Consider the following 19,848-nt stretch of genomic DNA (forward strand, 5'->3'; position numbering starts at 1 on the left):
ATATTTTTCATTTTTGCCCCACATTTGTGATGGCTGGAAAGGGATTTATTTGTTTTTAAATGGAAGCTGAACTTCTCAGGCCATCACAAACCTTGAAAACCTAAGGTTTTAAGAAGAATCCTCAGACTTTTTCAAACCTATGTGAGTTAGATGTTCAGTCTCTTTTTCAGAACAGCACGGGAGCCTGAGACTTCAGGATTGTGTGTCCCACCCCTTCCAAAGTGGACTTGTGTTGCTAGAGTGCATACCATTTCAAAAGGTATTTAGACTGCTAACTCCTACTAATTTGAGTTAGATACTTCTGTTTTCAAATGTGGCCCTCACCACCCTTTGTAAGCAGATCTTATTATTTTAGTTCTTTTGCTTTTCAGAGTTGTACTTCAAGTTGCCACATTAGCAAAAATGTAGAGTAACACTGGTAAACTGAAAGCACAGACTGATGGACACCTGTAGAAAAGTAACAAACCAGAAAACTTTCTTCTTTCCATCCCCTTACTTACACTGATTAAATTTGTTTTGATCTGTGTTTGGAGCAGACTTGGAGAAAGTCAAATTTGTTTCCTCAGACCCCTCTAATATATAACAGAATCAAACCACTCTAAGTGTAACAACTGAATGCTGCCAGTCTTCTATATATTATGAAGTTTTTAGCTCTGCAAAGACAGAGACATGAGAACACCCTTTAGTCTTGCAAATAACATGAAGTTTTACAAGGCAAATAACACAGCTTACTCCTATAAACCCTAGACTGTGATAGCTCTGCCTTGCAGTGAGTCCTCTTTGGTCTGTCACAAAACCAGCAAGCAATCTGTGCCTTCACACACACAACCCAGTCAAGATTCTTGCTCCACTTGGTATTTGAAAACACACCCCAGGTCTTAGTGTATTTGCAATGAATACCGCTACTAAATCTCTCCAGCACATAAATGTTACTTCGGTAAGAAAGATGCTAAAATCAAAAGGTGAAGAAATTCAACTGTGGGTTGATTCCTCTAGTTCTTCATTCATCTTGAGGCTGAAAGGACAACAGATAAACTTGTGAGAGCTTTCTTTTCTTCCCCAGTTTGGACTGCAGATCAAATATGAGTTGCTACAGAACTCTGAAGCAGATTAAGATTTCAAAATGTCTTTTCTCATTTAAAGGTTATGTCTGTATTGCAATCACGGTATCTCAAGTAGATGTTCTGGGCTGGCTTCAGACCACTTAGATCTCGTGCTGTGAACAGTGTGAGTTGGGTAGTACAGGGATAGATCAGTTTTGGCCTGCAGCCCAAATGTTTACTTATATCTGGGGAAGCCTTTGTGGCCTTTGCTGGGTTCCCCTGCTACACTGCCAAGATCCGCTGAGCCAGGCAGCTAGCTGGGCTTTTAGTCCCTGGCTTCCACATTGCAGACACGCGCTTCAGCACTTGTGCTGAGAAGGCAGAGCATACAACCACCTTGCACCGTCAGGCCATAAAATTACTAAATTGTTTGCATATTGAGGCTGCCACTCTCACCCTCCACCTGGCCTGGTGCTTTTTGAGGCAGCACCTGTGCTAACACATGAACCATGTAGCATACACAACACACACCTTCGTTAACCACACACACTTGTAAACCTCAGTTTGGACAAAACCTGCATGGTGCTGGACTAACACTTGGCCATTGTGCTGAGAACGTGCTGCCAGTTCACACAAACCTCCACTCTCCCTCCCAGCCTTAGTGCTGGCAGAAGGTGCCTGACCCCAAAGGGAACTAACTCCCTTGTGCTGGCCAGGTGCCAGAGCAGCCCAAAGGGGCCAGAGAAATGCCAGAGCTGTCCCTGAACACCCACATGTAGTAAAACTTAACTATATTTAAATTAGTTGTCCCTTCCCATTCTCTGTATGCACTTCATACCTGCATCTGTTTCCATTGGGATCCTTTCTTGTAAAGTAAGGCTTTTAAGACAATAGTGCAAAAAGCTCTTGCAAGGATTCAGGTAATTTACTTCCCAATCACATGGCAGACAGGTGGAAAACATGAAAGGAAAACAGTCAATAGCACCTTGCTAGCTCACCCCCTCTGAACTGAAAAAAAAAAAAATATCTTGGGGAGCTGTGAATTACTCCCCTATTGTTCTTGCTACACTATTATTTTGAAGTGGCTCACGCCTGTGTTATTTGGTTTCCTGCTTTGTTTGCCTTATCAGTTTGCTGGGTATGTGTAATTAAAAAAGCCCTATTTTACCATCTCACTCGCAGATCCCTTTCGATAATACACCAAGTGTGATTGCAAGAAAAACACAATATAAACTTCAGCTGCTGCAGCTTCCTTGTGCATTTATTGAAACTCTCCCTTCCGGGATATGTGTGCCTCATCATAAATGGGTCTGTGCTACAAAATCCAGTATTTGTTTCCTAGTGACATCTGTGAGCATGACAATTTGTCGACATAAGAAAGCACAGACTCTGATAGCAGGCGAGGCTGGACAATCCTCCCCAACAACCCTGCACCCACAGTTACTGAAAAAAAAAAAAAAAAAAAAAAAACACCCAAAAAAACACCCCACCACAAAACCAGGAGCTACTAAGCATGTGGAGAGAGACCTACACACTGTGGTTGCAGATTAGACCTAGACAATACATTTCTAAGTGCCAGGGTAGATATTCCGTAAACGTTTGTCACAGAACAAACTGTGCCTCCTCTCCCATGCACACTCTGCCCTTGCTTTTTCAGCCCCAGCCACTGTGGCTAGTGCTGCCAACAACTCCTGCCATCTGGAGTCCTTTCTCCTTTCACCTCTTCTCCACAGCCTCACTCCATATGACAGTTGACACCACGTCTGTTCTCTCTTCCTAAAATGGCGGGTTCTGTCTATCAGTGAATCTAGAGGAACTTCTAGGGTCTTCTTGTGTCTTGACAACAGTATCATTCCTTTAAGAACCAATTTTGCCCTTCTCTTGCTTCCTTCCAAACTCTACTGTGTGACTACTTCTCTAGCTCACCACTCTAAACATGCCTTTTCCTTCTCTGTTTCATGCCTCCTCATCACATCAAATAAAAGCGAATTTTACTCACTTCCAGGATCCTCCAGAGCCTATCATTCTCTCATACACTATTTATGCCTTCTCCTACCTTCAGTAAGCATATCATGCCACCTTTCATCAAACACAAGATACATTTTCAAACATCTTTTATCCTTCCTTCTGTGCTGTATCTCAGAGATGTGGATGTCCAGCAAGTTATCTCATTCACGCTTTCAAATCCTTCCCTCAAGTCTTCCTTGCCTTCACACAGAAGTGAAACTTAGCTGCCCTGGTAACTATGCATGTGCAGAACTGATGCCCCCAACAAGCAGCTCTGTCTCCCTGTGTTTGCTTTAACCACATCTCTGGGTCCACTGATGGCCTCCTGTCTTATTCACACCAAGACATTTAGGTCAGGGGGTATTCTTTTCACTCTCCCCCTATGAGTTTGAGTTATGACTGGGAAGTGCTGCTTACACACGACTCCTCTGTAAACTGATGACCCTTGTGTTCCAGAAAAATAGTGGCTCAGGTCTATACATTAGCATTTACAAAAGTTTACATTTATACTTGCAAACTCATTACTTAAAGCATGAATACAGCCCCTAACTTAGAAATGCCTATGCAGAAACAGTTTTCTCAACAGGTAAGATAAAGTTCAATATCTTGGAAGAATACTTTCAGGAGATCGTGCTGTTGCTGTTTAACACTGTCCCACCATCTAAACCTTGGTAACAGGTGCAGCAATCCTATGCAAAAATAAAGCAAAACACATTCTTGTAATCCCTTTAAGGTGTGAAAAGCATATACATCACCAGTTACCACAGCTCAAACATTGAGTGCTAATTTATAAACAAGCGACTCACGAACCTTTGGTAACACGCAGACCTGCAACTATCTTCTACATCCTATTTTCATGGGGATTAAAAGGGCAACCAAGGCCCTAGCTGCAGGCCCAGTGTCCAGCTCAGGAAGATGGGTTAGGTTTCAGTTCCTTTCAACACTGTCAGTGGAGCTGAGATTTGGTCACAGGCATTAGCATGGGTGTTTAAGATTAGCCCTTGGTGGCTGAGATACAAAGAGCCCGTCAAGCTTAGTGGTTGCAGGAGCTCTGGTATATAGCACAAAGAGACACCAAGTTCAGCCAAAGCTGAAAGACACTGTCTGGAAAGAGAAATAAATGTTTGCTTAAGGGCTTTTAACTGCTCTTTTTTTGACTTGGGGGGCATTAGGCAGAATGGCAGAGAAGTAGGTCTGTAAGCCTTTTGTTCCTCTTCCTTTCTCCAGATACTAGGTAACAGTGCACCTGGGAGCAAAAGGATTAACTAAACATTTTTTCAAACAGCTGCCTTGCAGAAAGCTGGCTGCTACTGAAAGGTATTTAGGCAATGCTAGTATCACTTCAAGGTCAAAATTAGGGACAAGGTTAGTAGGGCACCCTGGTATTACAGTCAGCAGGGCAAAAGATGCTTTATCCCCCAAGTTGTCACGTTGCTCTTGGTCAAAAACAAATAGCAACAAATAAGAAAGGCCTATTCTTCACAGAAGGCTTGCGTTGGTTTAGCTAAAACCAGTTTTGAAGTCAAGTCAGTCCAGCAGGTATGAAATCCCAAGTGAATACACTTAACTTAGTGCACAGACATCAATTTAGCTCATCTGAGTTACTGAAGTAGGTTAAATCAATACAAGGCACTTGTAAATGGATTTAAAAGAACATTCATGTGGAGTTTGTTTCAATTTAACAAGTAGCATTAGGGAGCAATTTTACTTAAACCCAAGTAAGATTTCTTTGTTGGCTACCCTTAAACCCTAGATTATGACACTAATTACCCAGATAGGAAGCACAGAGGAAAGCAAGTGACCCTTCTATCTCCAAGCAAGCTACCCTGAGTCTCTGCACCAGATCCCACAGCAGCTGAATGTGAAACTGACTGTCAGAACCTCCTATCCTAAGCCTCCCATTTTTGGGTCAGTGAAACCACTGACATTCAATGTCAAAGCATGTAAACACCAGTCCCATGCTAATGCTGAGAGAGTGCCAGCAACCTTCTCCAGTAACCCCTGAGACACTGCAAACAGCACAGCTTCCATCTTCGAGGCCAAGTGTGTGCCGAGTCAGAAGCAGCCAGGCAGCGTTCTCATACTGCTCATGGGAAGATCTCAGACTTGGTTTGGATACCAACAACAGCCAGGCACATCTTCAAATGGCCCTGTAAAGGCAGAGGCAAACATCCCCTCTACCTGGTTGTAAGCTGGTGCTTTCCAGGAGACGCAGCCTGACCAGAACTGCCTCTGCAGCCATGCAGCTGTTAGTATGCCACACAGCATGCAAACTCCCCATCCCAGTGGAAAGCAGGAAGGCAGCTGCCACTCCAATTGCCCAGATCACTTCTCCCCTCCTTAAGTCCATGTCCAGCCTTTGAGAAGGTTGTAAAAGGATTTAATATGCTATAATGCTTATCTGAACTCATCCAGATTGAAGGTAGTGCCTTCCAGCCCTCCCTTCCTCAATGACAGGACATTATTTCCATGTCCCATAGTTTCTTTCCTAGGGCTGGCACAGTAGGGTAACCTGTCACAACCTGTCTCCATAGAGACAAACTTCATCTCTTCCCAGAACCACCCAACCCAAAATAAGATAGAGGGCAGCTGTCTCCAGGGAAGGATGCAAGGAAGAAGAATAATTATTAAACAGGGATGTTGGAGCATATATGCCCAGGAAGCAAGTGCGCCATTTGGCCCTCCTGCTGTGACAAGCAGGCAATAATCTGCCTCATCCAAGTACTGTGGGAAGGAAAGTCCCCTGAGCAAAGCAGCACACAGGCAATAGTGCTACTTCTTCCCCAGAAGCAAAGCAGTAGGGTTGGATAGGCCCACTAACAAAACTGTGATTGCAATCATACGTTTTTTCTATTTATACCAGAGGCTAAATTAACAGATTTATGTTTACTTCCAGCTACTGCTACCAGCCTTAAGGGGAAATGGAGCAGAATGAGGTCAGCAGAGGTCATAGCTCATTTAACCCATCAGTATAGTCAAATTTGCTTAGCCGAGCTTTGATTACTTTTCCAAACTTCAAGGCTGGTTTGCAGTATGATTTTTTTTTTAGAAAGGGAGGAATAAAAGGCTAAAACTAAGGCCATGCTAAGATATTAATAAATCACTCAACTAGCAAAACTATTATCTTTATTTGGGAAGCTAAATGTTTCTGAATATTCAACCAAAACCACTCAGCTCTGACCATCTAGAAGCCTTACTCCTGGATGAAAAGGGGCCTGTAGTACGATTTACTAGGCTCGCACAGGGCTAATTATACTTCCCATGGGATTAAGCTGTTATGCAGTCACAGCCGTTACAATACCCCACTCAGCTCTTCTTCAGACACACAGAGAGCAGGATGCTGCCCTTGCAAGCTTGCCCTGTGCATATTTTAGCTTGATACCTTCTTTTAAGGAATCAAGTCTCACTTAAAGATCAGCACTCTCTAAAGCAGAGGAGGCTCTGAGTCAAGCCATTGAAGTGTTTCGCAACTGCCACCTTCACTTGAGAGCAGCACTACAGAGCACAACTGGAACTGGCCTCTATCAGCACTTAAGTGTGACCACCAGAAGCACGGCTACCACAAGCAATAGTTAACCCAGCAGGAGCAAAGAAAATCACAGCCATACAACCACAACAGCATCATTTCAGAACTCTTACATACCCTGTGTAGGCAAAGAAGAAATGAAAAGGAGATTCGTCCTGAATACTTGGAGCATTTCTGAACAATAATCCCTCCCACCTTTGACTGCCTTTGCTGCTTCCCCAATGCAGCCTCCAAGGAGGGGCTGGGACAGCAATGCTGACAGCCCGAGCTATCAGCACTAGTCCAAGCTGGCTCTCAGTAGCGGGGCTTTGACATCTAACTGAAGAGTAGCATACACCTCCTGTTAAACAAATAACTAAACAGTGCTTTGGTCTGTTAAAAGAACCAACACTGTGCTTCCTTCTCAAGGTGAAAAAGCATAATTAAAAAATCAGGGAGTGTAGTATCACCATCTCAGAACAAAACAGAATTCCTGCTTGGTCTGGGTGAGGCTGGCAGAGAGCACCAGATATGCCAGATTTTGGATGTCCTGCCAATGCTGGACTATGTCCAACTCCCAAAACATAGCTTGTACCTATCGATTCAACACAAGGGAAATTTTTTTTATCAACCTCTGGGGGCTTCTTCACTGTCTTTTCTTCCACAGCCTAGGACACATTCAGCTGTGTCCACCCTAGCTTCCCCATTGACTTCACATGAGACAGAGTGCTTTGCCTTTATCCTCCCTGTATTTGTCATTCCTTTTTCTGTATTATGACTTTTTTGTTATTTTTAATGGTTGCCTCTCTTTTGTATTACACTTTTTATTAGTGCTTGCAACACTGTACCCAGGATAATGGATTTTTAACTTGTGGAAGCTTGTAAATAATTCAAGTATTAGGGGGATAATCATGACTATTTCATGGAAATGAAATTCAGGTAACTCCACCAGAGATGAGAAACCCATCTCCTGGGCTACACATCCAATTTGCTTCTCATACAAAGCTAGTAAAGAGTAATTTCAGTAGGATCTGAACTGGGCACTCCAGTCAGGGAATGAATTCAGTCATGACCTAAAGCTCACTGTAAAGCTCGCCACTAATTCAGGGACACTTATGTGACATTGTTTTGGCTTTATAAAAGGGAACCAGCATGCTTTTATAAAAGAAATTATAACAACAGTAAACCAGGGACACCACTCCAAGACACAATGTGCTCCTGCATTTAGTTCTCCACTTCTGAACCAGAGACATACTGGGAGCCCAGAGTTCATCACACTGCTTAAAAATTAGCAGAGATGCACACAAGTTAGGGCGATGCATCCAGTATAATCTCAGAAGTGACTGCCACCTGTGCTAGGGACATTGACAGCAGTCTGAAGCTAGTATATTGGGTGAAGTTCAAACATGGCAACAAGCAGCTCCTGAAAAAAGACAATTTACCCTGCCCAGAAGCAGGTGGCCCATGGCAAGCCATATTGACAGACCTGTACCACAACCAGCAGCCGAGTGATGACTTTACCTTTACAACTTTCTCTGTATATCTATTTTCCATTGAACACACTTTTACAACAAAGCAAGTATCTTATGATTGACACTGGGATGAAATATGAGCAGTAAACAACTTTTTAACACTTTTAAAGGTTTTTTTAAAATGTTTCTTTTCCTAAACCAGGTAAACAAGCCGAAACTACATATTTCAGTGAACTGAAATCTGATGGAAAGTTCAGTCTAAAACAGATTCAATTATTATTGTTCAATTAACACAAATTATTTTGATTTTTCTTTGAAAAGCTGTTCAATATCATGTCATACATTTTCATTTTTAAGTGAAAGACAGTGTCTGATGATTTCAGCACCTTTCCCCTTGTTCTTCAAACTGCTCCTTTCTCACAGGAAGCTTCCCCATCAGACACTTTCAAATTTTAAAAAAAAAGTTCTCAAAATATCTACTACCAGCTCTAACTGAAGTCTACATACAGGAGATTGGAGCAGAAGAGCTTCTTTCACCCTGTGCAATAGTCCCGGCAAGAACATCTTAAACCTCTTCATGTCAACTCAGCCTCTGCATCCTGCCCTCAGGTACCCACACCCCAGAGCCGTTTTTGAAGCTGACTGATTCTACAGCCCCTACACTGTGATAGAACCAGCTCCCAGAGTTTTCATAGCCTTTAGCATCAATTTGAATGCATGCCGAGCTGACCAGTTAAAAAACAAGACCAAAAAACCCACAACCCACCACCACGTCCTCTTTCCAGCATGGTAGACAGACATATCTGACACTGCCTTTCCTTCTGTGCCCCTACACCAGCAGTACCCTGTAGTTTCAAACCCAAAGCACCCGGTTATACTATTTCTGTCAGGCAGAAGCCAGCTCCCAGGTGAACTCCAGCGTGAGCATGGCATTTGTATGATGACTGGATGGATGGATGTGCTCTCACTTCTAAGCCTTAAAGAAATGAAAACTCATCTATGAAAGTTTCACCAAGGGGGGGGGGGGGGGGGGGGGGAGAGAAGAAACAAAGGCAAGGTAACATGGTTTCAGAGAAGACAGCCCCTCGAGCTATTTCCAAAGATCAAAGAAAAAGGCCTCCAGCCTGTTCTCCTCATCTGATACCTTTGTTCCCCCAACTCCATGCCTGCAGGCACTTTCCTAGTGATGCACAAAGGCTCCTACAGCCAATGGACAGCTCTGTGTCCACACACTTTACCTGCCTCCTGCTCCGATTACCTCACACTGTCTCTTCAGATCAAAGTTCATTTCATATGGAAAAAGGCTCTTGCTAAGCTAGGTGGGACCAACCAGGGAGTCTTGAGTCCCAGAAAACTCCAGGGTTCTGTATCAAGGCATGCTCCTGCACAGCCTGTCTGCTACTTCATCTGCAGTTACAGTTCAGGTGAGTGCTTCTGCTCCACCCTCAGATTGTGAGGCATATACTTGGGTGTTTCCCACTTCCTCACCTCTGTTCACAGTGATTTCCCTTCTACAGGTCTGCATTTTTTTTTTTTTACGTTCCACGCAAGGTTACCTTTCCCTGCTCATCTCTCCATTTGCCTCCATGGCTTTGCAGGGATGCTGGACAGGTTTCAATGTTTATAAAGCATTCTTCACAACCACAGCATGCCCACCTGCCTAGAACTGCTGCCCTTGAATGCATCCCTGTCATCACATACGCTCCCATGGGACAGGGTGCGAGTAGCAAACCAGGCAGGCCAGAAGGGGTCTCTAGAAACAACTCTAATTGTGGCTCCCTCTTACTTCCTTAATCACTTAAGGAAGGCTCCTGACAGTAAACTCCTTGCTTGCCATCAGGACCTGCTGTTATCTGTGTGCAAATTCAGAAGTAGTGCTGATGAAATCGCAGGCAGGACCTGTCAGTGTAGCACTGTATATGTGTTCAACCTGTTGGAGCTTTTCATAGATCAACACACAATGTATCCTTGTAACAGCAGCATTTCCCTCTCACATCCCTACAAAGCTTGTGTGATTAAACTCAGATAAACTTATAACGAACTGCTGCTCGCTCCTGGCCCTGCACTGCCACACATCTTGAAGCTGCTGCAGACCCAGCCAAGTTAAAACTACCCCATGCTGATTTTGATGGGACTAGTCCCAGTGCTAGCCAAGCTGAGACTTGTGATGCTGCAAGAAGCAGGTTTGTGTGCAAGCAAGGAACAAGCAGCCTGAGATGGTGCTGGCCAAGTGGAAGGTGGGAGCGCTTGCCTCTGTCAGCCAGCACACAGCGAAGGCAGCATGACACTCTCCTCTGTGCTCAAGGTTTGGGAGGGCTTTTCTGCCTCCTCTGTTTGCAGGGGCTTCCCTGGAGCTAGATGTATTAAAAAAACCAGGTTTTTGTTCATTGCCTCTCCAGTCCCTCCACACAGGGGTTTTAGGGAATTTCTCTCAGCAGCAAATGACAAGAAAATGAACAGGCATGAAAATATCCTAGGAACACCAATTATTTCCACCATGTAAAACCAGGGGTCTGATCCAACCTTCTTTGAACCCAGTGAGACTTTTGTACTTGCAATGAAGGGTGTCCTAAACCTAAACGCTTTACTCCTATCGGTTGGCAAGAAAAGCTAGAAAAGGGAGCTCACTCTTGGATCTGGATTTAAATCCAGGTCTGTAAGTATACGCTGCCTTGTAGACACACGCTGCCTTACAGACATGCTGCAAAGCCAATGAAATGCCTTTGCTGGTCTTTAAGTAAAGGCACTAAACTTGACACCTGACCCCCCGAGTTTCATGCCATTTTGAGTCCTAGACATCAGCAGCTCCACACAGCTGGGGGACGGTCCCTCTGCCCCACCAGGGGCTCACATCTCCATTGCCCCCCATCCTGTGGCAACTGAACTTATCTTGCTCAGCAATCTGCCTTTTGCTAGGGAGTGTTGATAGGTTACATTCCCCATGTAACACAGACTTTGTAATTATTTTACAAAAGCACCAAATTCCTTGTCAGCAGTAGCCTACCAAGTGGAAACAAGAAAAATCAATGAATTCAGAAGACTGTAGAGGAACAAAGGAAGGAAAAAAAAACAACCAACCAAAACCAAAAACCCCATTGAAATTAATGCTTCATTCACCTGAACTGAAGAAGATACAGTACCGGAGTAGCTAGGATTTTAATTTAAAATACCTAGTCAAGACCAGAACTTGGCCTGGGCTGTGGAGTATAACCCAGCTCTTTCTTTCCTTTCCAAGCAAGTGAGAAGCTGGGATATATTTTTTTCAGCAGTGCTATCACTATAAACGGTATGATTTTTCCCCAATTGCAATGCTTACTGCATTTTACTTAAGTTACAGTGTAGCTTAACACAGATCTGTCTGCCAGTTAGATGTTTTGAAATGCCACCCATTCCTGACCTGTGTGATTGAAATGGAGGGATTACTCTGTCCAGATGTTTAACTCCCTGCTAAGCATGTGGCCAGAGAAATCCCTGTACTGCTACAGCTCTCAAGTCACTGAAGTCAGGCAAAGCTACTCCATTACCAGAAGGCTTCAGTATTACTGGATTTATCTTGATTGCCCATATTTCTAAAAAGCTAAAGGGTGTTTCACACCAGAACACGGAGAATTTCTTACTTCATAATTGAAAAATGTACAGATAGAACTACTGCAGAGAGGTGAAAAGAAGGAACTGCCAAGAAAAAGAGTATGAATGGCATTATTATTTTACATGCCATTATCAGATGACAATGGCAGCATACCTGGATGTATTTTATAATGACATTTAAACTTAACATTTTTCAGTGTTAAAAATTGAATTCCACATCACACATGATTCTGAGTAGCTTTTTCATACAAAACACTCAAATTAGTCTATTTAAAGTAGGCAAGCATTATAGGCTCTTGCAGAAGTGGTGATTCACAACAGAAAGCAGCAGAGGCACAGATTACCACAGGGTTGGAAGAATTCCCTCTGTCTACCCCGGATCACAGTCCTTCCTTCCAGTTCACTACCTTTCTTCACCCAGCAGCCAGAAATTAAGACCTTGAAAGCCCAGGACAAAGTGCTTCTGTTTGCAGAGATGACAGACAGGAGTGATCCGCTGTGTCCACCTTGACAGGTTATTTAATCCAAGCACAGGACCCAAGCGGTGTGGTTAACACTATTTCTAAAGGTAGTTAAGCTCAATGCTAGGTCAAGGATCTCTGAACAGAGCTCCACTGCATGGTGTGGATATGCCTTGAGACAGATATCATTAGCTGGTATTAATCCTGACAGAGCACCCTGAACACAACATCCTTAAAAGGGCTTAGCTGGGAGTTAGGCACTAGTTAACTTATAAATTAAAGTGTGAATTACATTAAAGCATGAAGAAAGTAAAGGGCAATTTAAATTTCAGTTCATTATGAAGTCAAAACAAGGAAGACTATTTACACCAGCTAAGGATTTGGTCTAGTTTCTCCTCCTCATGATTTCAAGCCCTGTTTTGTTGCAGGAAAAGCTGTGTGATGTGACATTCTGCTGCATGACACTGGAGATTCACATCAAACGTTCTATGTATTACTTTAATAAACATTTAGACCACTTGCAATGCATTTCATAGTTTATGTGAAGATATCAGGGGGCAAGGGAACAGCAAACAACTTTCCGTGGGATTCTTTGAATTTCCAGTTAAAAACATTTACCAATATATCATTATTATAAGCTTTTTGTTTAATTCCTTGCAATAATCATTCTAAACAAGGTTGTGCACTTCTAACACTAGAGACAGAACTGAAAACAGTAAAGTGCTCTGAAGTAAAGGGAACCGAGCATAAATTGTTGATCAAGTTGCAAAGAATCACAGATATTATTTAAACCACTTTGCATGACAAAACCACATCCAAATCCTTCAGAGAGATTGTGCAAAATTCTAATCTTTAATATGAAATTTATAAAACTGTGTCCCACCTTTGTTACTGAACATGATAAACTCATAAGTATACATCTCATGGGCTCAAAATCAGTATTTATTTCTCGCCACATACAATATACCTATTTGCCTTGATAACACCTGTGAGCAATTTTCTGTTAGCTGGAGGCAGTTGCTCTCCAGCCTACAGGTCCCTTATCTGGGATGGCTTGGGGCCACATCTGCAGTCCTAAGCTGAGGAGTGCCTGGAAGTGTTCCCAGGCACTGATGCCAACTGGCAGGGAGCAGCCTAAATCCGCAGTAGTAACTGCTTCCATGCTCAGCACAGGGTGGCTAGGTGCTGACTGCCAGCAGAGAAGGTCTCTGGGCTCTCCCGGCTGTCAAATCACGCCTATAATGTCTGAGGAGAGCAGTAGCTGGAATAGGGCTTTTTTTTTTTTTTCCCAGGAAATAATCTAACAGGGTCCCGGGGGAGAGGAGACAAATACTAGCAGACATACTTGCATTTATGATCATGTGGGCTGCCACAAGCCTCAGTCTTTCTCTCCATAGTGAGAAGGTGAGCAAAGGGAACCCATGGCAGGTCCTGCACTGTGCCACCACACAGAAGAGCCTTCATTTCCCAAGGGAAGTACATCCAGGCTCGAGGTGTTCCTCCCTTTTCTCCTACTCACTGGCTGGTCAGCAAAAATGTGCTGGGATACAAACGCCTCTGTGGTCAGCGCAGCTCTGAGGATAAGGAGTACTCCTGGGCAATCACTGAGCCACTGCAGCTTCTTCTACAGGACAGATAACTCCTGCAGCAGCCCTGCACACAGAGGGTACCAAGAGGATTTTTTAAAATAAATTCCTCATTCCTCCATGTATCCTAGCAACACCTCTCTGAGGTTAGAGATGCAACGCCTTGCCCACCTGTTGCATAGAAAGCCTAAGGCAAGATACATATTGCTTTCTTCCTGGCTCGCCAGACTAGTATGAAGTCACAACGATTAAGGAATATGCCACAATCGGCATACCCTAGTCTCATCTGCTCAGGCTGGGTTTCACACACAGGCATTTGCATCTCTAAACATCCTGAACTCTGCAATAGCTCATGCAGCGTGCATGTGGTCCAAGGAAAGGCCTTACTGACACAGGCTGAGGGCTTTGTGATCAAGGCAATAAAAAGAGGGTGGCCTTAATCCCTGCAACAAAAATGCTTTATGTGCAGTCACACCATGCTGAAGGAGCTCAGGTCCTGAGCAGGTATCTAAAGATTTCCAAAAGATCTGTAGGTCTCAAATGTGCACAGTAAACAAAACTGAAAGAAAATTTGACTCCTCCCATGCCCTTTCCTTGAACCTGATTGAGTTGCAATATAATAATAGTAAATGAGCAGCCCTGGTAAAAAAAAAAAACAAAACCAAACCACAAACAACAAAACCAACAAAAAAATCCCAACACAAACAAAACCCAAACCACCAAACCTGCTGAAAGGTTGAAAAGCAACCTTTCGCATAAGAGATGCCATTCTTCCCATCTTCCCACCCACCTCCCCGAAAGCACTCCTTTGCATTTTCCATTTGGGGGGGGGGGGGGGGGGGGGGGGAAGGATATAGAAAATGTTATAGAAATGATCATATAACTTTAAAATTTTGTTTTAGATAACAAATAAAAATAAATTTCATCAAAAATTAAAAAATAAGGCCTGTAAAAAAAAATCTGTAAAAAAAGAAAAAATTTATTATGGATCACTTTCTACACACAGTAATGATGGTCCTTTCCCTGCAGTTCCCCTGCTCATCAGATTACATTTCCTTTCTCTGGCTATCACTGACCAAATCCTTTCAGCTACAACATGCATTTGTCACTTAAACCTCAGTTACCTTAGTTTATCATTTATCTGCATTCCTGCAAAGCAAGCAAATAAGAAATGACAGATTTTGCTGCTTTTTTTGTGTTACTGAACTAATCCACTGCTAAGTCCATTTTATACTAATATATTAAAGGGAATTAAACGGTCGCACAGGCACATGCAAGGGAGCCTCTGTCCTCAAGGCCAATAGGGAAGATGAGGTTATCACTGCCCAGTCAAAGATACATCATTTGCTGTAGCTCTCTCTTATTCATCTTCACTCAGAGGAAAATACGGGATACTTCATAAGTGGTTTTGGCACTTGTGAGTTATCCCTCTTTCCCCACTCATGAAGATAAATGCTGTAATGAAACACAGCCATCGGGTATTCTCTATATTTGGAGCACTTAAAGTGTGAACAATAATTATGCCTTTTCATTGGATAAGTTAAGGTTGACTGCCCAGCTACCTGGGGAAGACAGGAATGATTTGCACTAGCTCACAAGCAATGAATGGAATAAGGTGGCATACCTCCTCCCTCAGCGACGGTTATTCTGCTAATCTCAGGCTGAATAATATGCTCGGTATGTCAAACCTTCCTTTTTACTTTAAAGCTACCTGGCAGCTGAATCTGCAGGCTGAGATGAGTCCAGCTGAGATGGCAGCAGCCACTTTATTAGTTCAATGTCTGTTTGTTTCTGATGCTTCTGTGGAACCATTGAGTAAGTTGTTATAGCAAGTGAGAAAAAGATCTTTGTAGGTAAGATTTTTTGCAGGTGTCACATCAGTTTTAGGATGTGGCCCTGGCTTGTGCCACACAAACAAAACTGCCTTTCGGGTGACAGACATCATAAGTGAGAACTGGATCATGTTTTCTGTGTGAGATAAAACTTACTGCATTCACAGCTGTCATTTTTTTTTTTATAGGGCAAGAGAGGAAATTCAAGTATTTAAAGTTACATTTAAATATGAAAACCTGATAGACATATCTGGCAATAAAAACACAGTTGGTAACAACACACTGAAAATAATGCAATGGTACTACTGCACAGGAGGCTGAAACCCTGTCTCTGGTTAAGTCCAAGGATGATCTGCAGGTGAGACAGCCTCCTCATCTATTTAACACAAGGAGTAGCGTTTGTATTTGTATATTGTGCAGTACCGGGCAGAAATATCCTCAGGAATCCATCATCTAGCACTGCACAAATTAGAACATAAGGCGTAAGCCCTGGAAAGACAGTTCTTCAAATGCAAGGCAGGAGTTATGTTTGTATTTTATTCAAGTGGAAGAGATGCACCATTCAAAGCCAATCTCTTGAAATCTGCAGTGGACTTGAAGCATGCATGCTCACAGTATCTGTTTCATCTTAAATTTAATAACAAATCAGTGGTTGTTTCTGATGTAAATATGAAGCAGTTGGTAGACATAGGACAGGTTTGGACACAGCTGATCTATTGCAGCCTTGCAACACCACCAACTCCCACATCCACCAGTTATTTTTGTGCAGCTACTAATGCTAAAGATGGGTTAGGAAAATAAATCAAGTATTACTGTGCCCCAGGGAGAGCAGTTGCAACAAGAAGCAGGTTGTGGGTTAAAATAGCCAGGTGCATCTTAACCAGTATACAAAATGGTCAAAGAACAGCTGCTTGAAGACACTCCTGAGGTCCTGGCACATACTATCTAGAAAATATTAAAGAGTATTTCAAAGCACACACTGGCTCACATTCAGCACCCAGAAGCTATTTTAAGTGCTCAGTGGACACAAACTAGCGTTATGAGGGCACTTTTCTTTCAAGATACATCAATACTTTTTGAGCCAAATAATCCCATTAGAGGCCTTTGTAAACACTTAAATCTGATGAAATGGCTGTGATGATCTCATGTTAGGAAATGTTCAGAGGCTGAACTAGAGGTTCACTTACCTAGAAAGAAGGAAACTAGAGGTTTTCTTACATCACTTGAAAAGAAAGTCAAGCTATTTGCTGGGCAGTTTTGGTGCTGTGCCTATCATGTAAAATCAGCTTCCAGAGAGAATCTCTGGATTCTGAGGAAGCGCCTATTGGCACAGAGCAGCTGGTTCAAGAAAATCTTGAGCCAGAGCCTACAAAATAAGGGGTTTTAACTTACTGAGCTGCAAAGCCATGGCTAAAAAAGCACAGAAAGTACAGCCCTCACCTCCTGGCAGAACAACAGCCTCAGATCCAAGAGGAAAGGGTTCCAGTCCTTTTCTGGCTTGGCCTCACATCACCTCTCTGCCTCAGTTTCACAAAACACTTTAAGATCCACACACAGGAAGTATATGAAGGAACACATAATGCTATTATTACCCAATGATATGGCTCTATATTTTGTGAAGGCATGGACAGTCACAATGAACACCCTAAATCAGAAAGATGGGAAGAAATACAGAAACAGAAGCGGAAAAAATAGAATTATGACACTGATAGAGAGAAGAGTAGTAAATGGCAGGAATTTAGAGATCTTGGGAAGCACTCTGATATCAGCATGGCAGTCTCAGTAAAGAAAATTGTTAAAAATATGACCAGAAGGGCCTCATCAGAAAGAGTCACCCAAAACTGTTTTTTTTTTTGTAAAATATTTCAACCTCCTTTTCCTTCCTGTTTTTGAAAGCTTAGCTGTACAGCCCAGGGAGGCTTGAACAACAGTGAACTGTAAGCACTTGTGTGCTGCTCTGAATACCGAAACACAAAAAAAAGCAGAGAGTGAAGAGAGTGAAGGATGCCTAAATATACTTCAGAAGGCTCTCACCTCTCTGTACTGAGGTTCAAACTCCACATCCAGCTCAGGTTTGTTATCTTGTGTCAGCATTTAGCCACTAGCAGAAATAAGGGCATTTCACAATCACCAGCGCTTAGGGCAGAAACGATCACAGCTGATGAGGAACCAGGTATAAATAAAATATTTCCAGTGAACTCCCTAAAAAGAATTTGCCACTGCCTGCATTTTATTAAGTTACAGTCCAATGATATTTAGCCAATTTTTAATCGCCAAATCACTGACTGTAGATCCTCAGCTGAGAGAAATGAAATGTTGATCTACCCCACATCATGATCCAGCCCTGAACTTACAGATTAATGTAAAACCATGGACGGTACTTACATTTTTGTCTCAAGAATATCAGCACTTTTCTCACTATATATAATGCACTTTATATAAGTGCATTATATATAATTTTTCCTTAAAAAAGGGAGTTGTAAAATTAAATACACCAAACACAGTCTCTCCCTCCTATACCTTTCCTTCCCCTCACCTCCCAGTGCAGCATCAATGGTGACAGAGACAGCAGCAAGAGCAGAGACAGAGGGGATGCTAACTTGGCAGAAAATGCATAACACCTGAAGCAACACACGTGCAATGCCCAAGGATCACAAGGAAATCAATGTGCTTACTATATCAAAACTAAGAAAAAAATTCATCTACTCTTTCAACAACTATTATTGTTTCAAATACATTCTTGGCATGACTTCCATGCACTGTCTTTGATCAGCACTGAGAGAAGTACAGCTGTGGACAGAAAAAAACAACGAAGTACTGACAAAGCTCTCAAACAATGTGCAGACTGCCAGCCTCTGTGGTACCTCCATTATTTGCAGAATGCAAGTGACTGAGGGCATTGGGACAAACATTCAACAAGCTCACTTTTTTTCTTGCAACCAGTTTATCACACTTACATCTTTCAATGAATTCATCACTTACCTGTCAAGTTCTTCAAGCCAAGTTCCCTGAGTCCAAAGTTACCGTCCTTTCTGTAGTTAAGAAATATCGCCAAAGCATATCGCTCTTCATAGAGTTTGGTCCCACGAACGATGCGCAGGTTCTCCAATGGCAGGTATTCAAACTGATTCAAAGCCACCAAAACATAGCCTGTGACTTCTCTGATAGACTGAAAGGCAAAAATGAAACATACACATTAGAAATGGTTCATTTTTAGTTGTTCTGAATTTTTCATACAGTGGATGCTTTAGTATGAGATGCTGGTACCCAAGGGGAAAAAACAATCCCCAAAACCCACAAAACTTTAGGAAACAAGCTCTGTTTCAACTTACTGCTTTTAAGCACATTGCTGTTTCTATTTAATTGAGTTTATTAGAGATACTTATTTGAAAAGTAGAAAATAAAGAGATAGCCATTCTTCTAATTTTATTAAACTTTGGCAGAAATTCACAGTAGAGTATTAAAGATGCACAAAAGGACAACTTTGCACAACTTCAAGCAGAGAGCAGGTCAAAGGCCTCAGCAGTACATGAGCAGAATCTGCTGGGGCAATGCCACAGTTCAGGTAAGATTGTTTGTCTGCAACTAATTGTTGCACAGAATATTTCAGGGTGAGACTGAATCAACACAACATGGGTAAGAGACACATCTCTGGAAGAGCTCACCATCAAACAGGAGCAGATGGTAGAAACAGGGGACAGGTTTGGAACAGTAAATAAAGACAAAGAACATATGTATTAACACCCACTTTTCGTACTTCTAAATGAAATACATCACCAAACATTCACAAAGATTCAACTTCAAGTTTCATCTGGAAACACTGGAACCATACATGCTATATACCCCAGACTTCAACCAAAATCTTTAGCAAAATGATTGCTGCATTTTTGGGTTGGCTGAAATCTTTGTTTGCTTTAGATGAACTACTCGTTAACCTTCTCACTCATACTCTGGAATTGGTTGCCTGGATTGCAAGGAGAAAAAACAACCCAACCCCAATAACTAGAAACAGGTTTTCAAAGCCCAAAAAGATTAACAGAACCAAGATGTTTTTAGAAAGAAAAAAATATTTTAAAGCCTGCTCTTTTAGAAAATAAACATAATGCTAAGGAATTTAAATAAGAGGCCTAGATATTTGCAAATGCCTTTGAAAAGTGTCATTTCAACTTCCCCACCATCCTTAGCAGCGCTTCACACAGGCTGAGTGATGCTCCTGCCCAGAGCTGCTCCCAGAAACAGGATCTCCATCTTGGAAAGGGTCTCAAATATGGCTTTCAAATGTCATTTAATTCCATGCCTGCAACAGCCTGCAACCACTGTATACACATATATTTATGTGTGTATGTGTATTTAA

General features: G+C 42.4%; 1 protein-coding gene across 2 annotated transcripts in view; it reads right to left on the reverse strand.

Annotated features, from left to right (window-relative positions):
- The window catches only part of ERBB4 (erb-b2 receptor tyrosine kinase 4), a 399,492-nt gene that overhangs the window by 289,955 nt on the left and 89,689 nt on the right, over positions 1–19,848 (reverse strand). For both annotated transcript variants that reach the window (XM_040604703.1, XM_040604704.1), the window contains exon 2: positions 18,477–18,663. In XM_040604703.1, the coding sequence (XP_040460637.1) occupies positions 18,477–18,663 (187 nt within the window). The remainder of the gene's footprint in view (positions 1–18,476; positions 18,664–19,848) is intronic.

The sequence above is a fragment of the Falco naumanni genome, chromosome 8 (genome assembly GCF_017639655.2).
Source record: "Falco naumanni isolate bFalNau1 chromosome 8, bFalNau1.pat, whole genome shotgun sequence".
NCBI classification, from domain to species: domain Eukaryota; kingdom Metazoa; phylum Chordata; class Aves; order Falconiformes; family Falconidae; genus Falco; species Falco naumanni.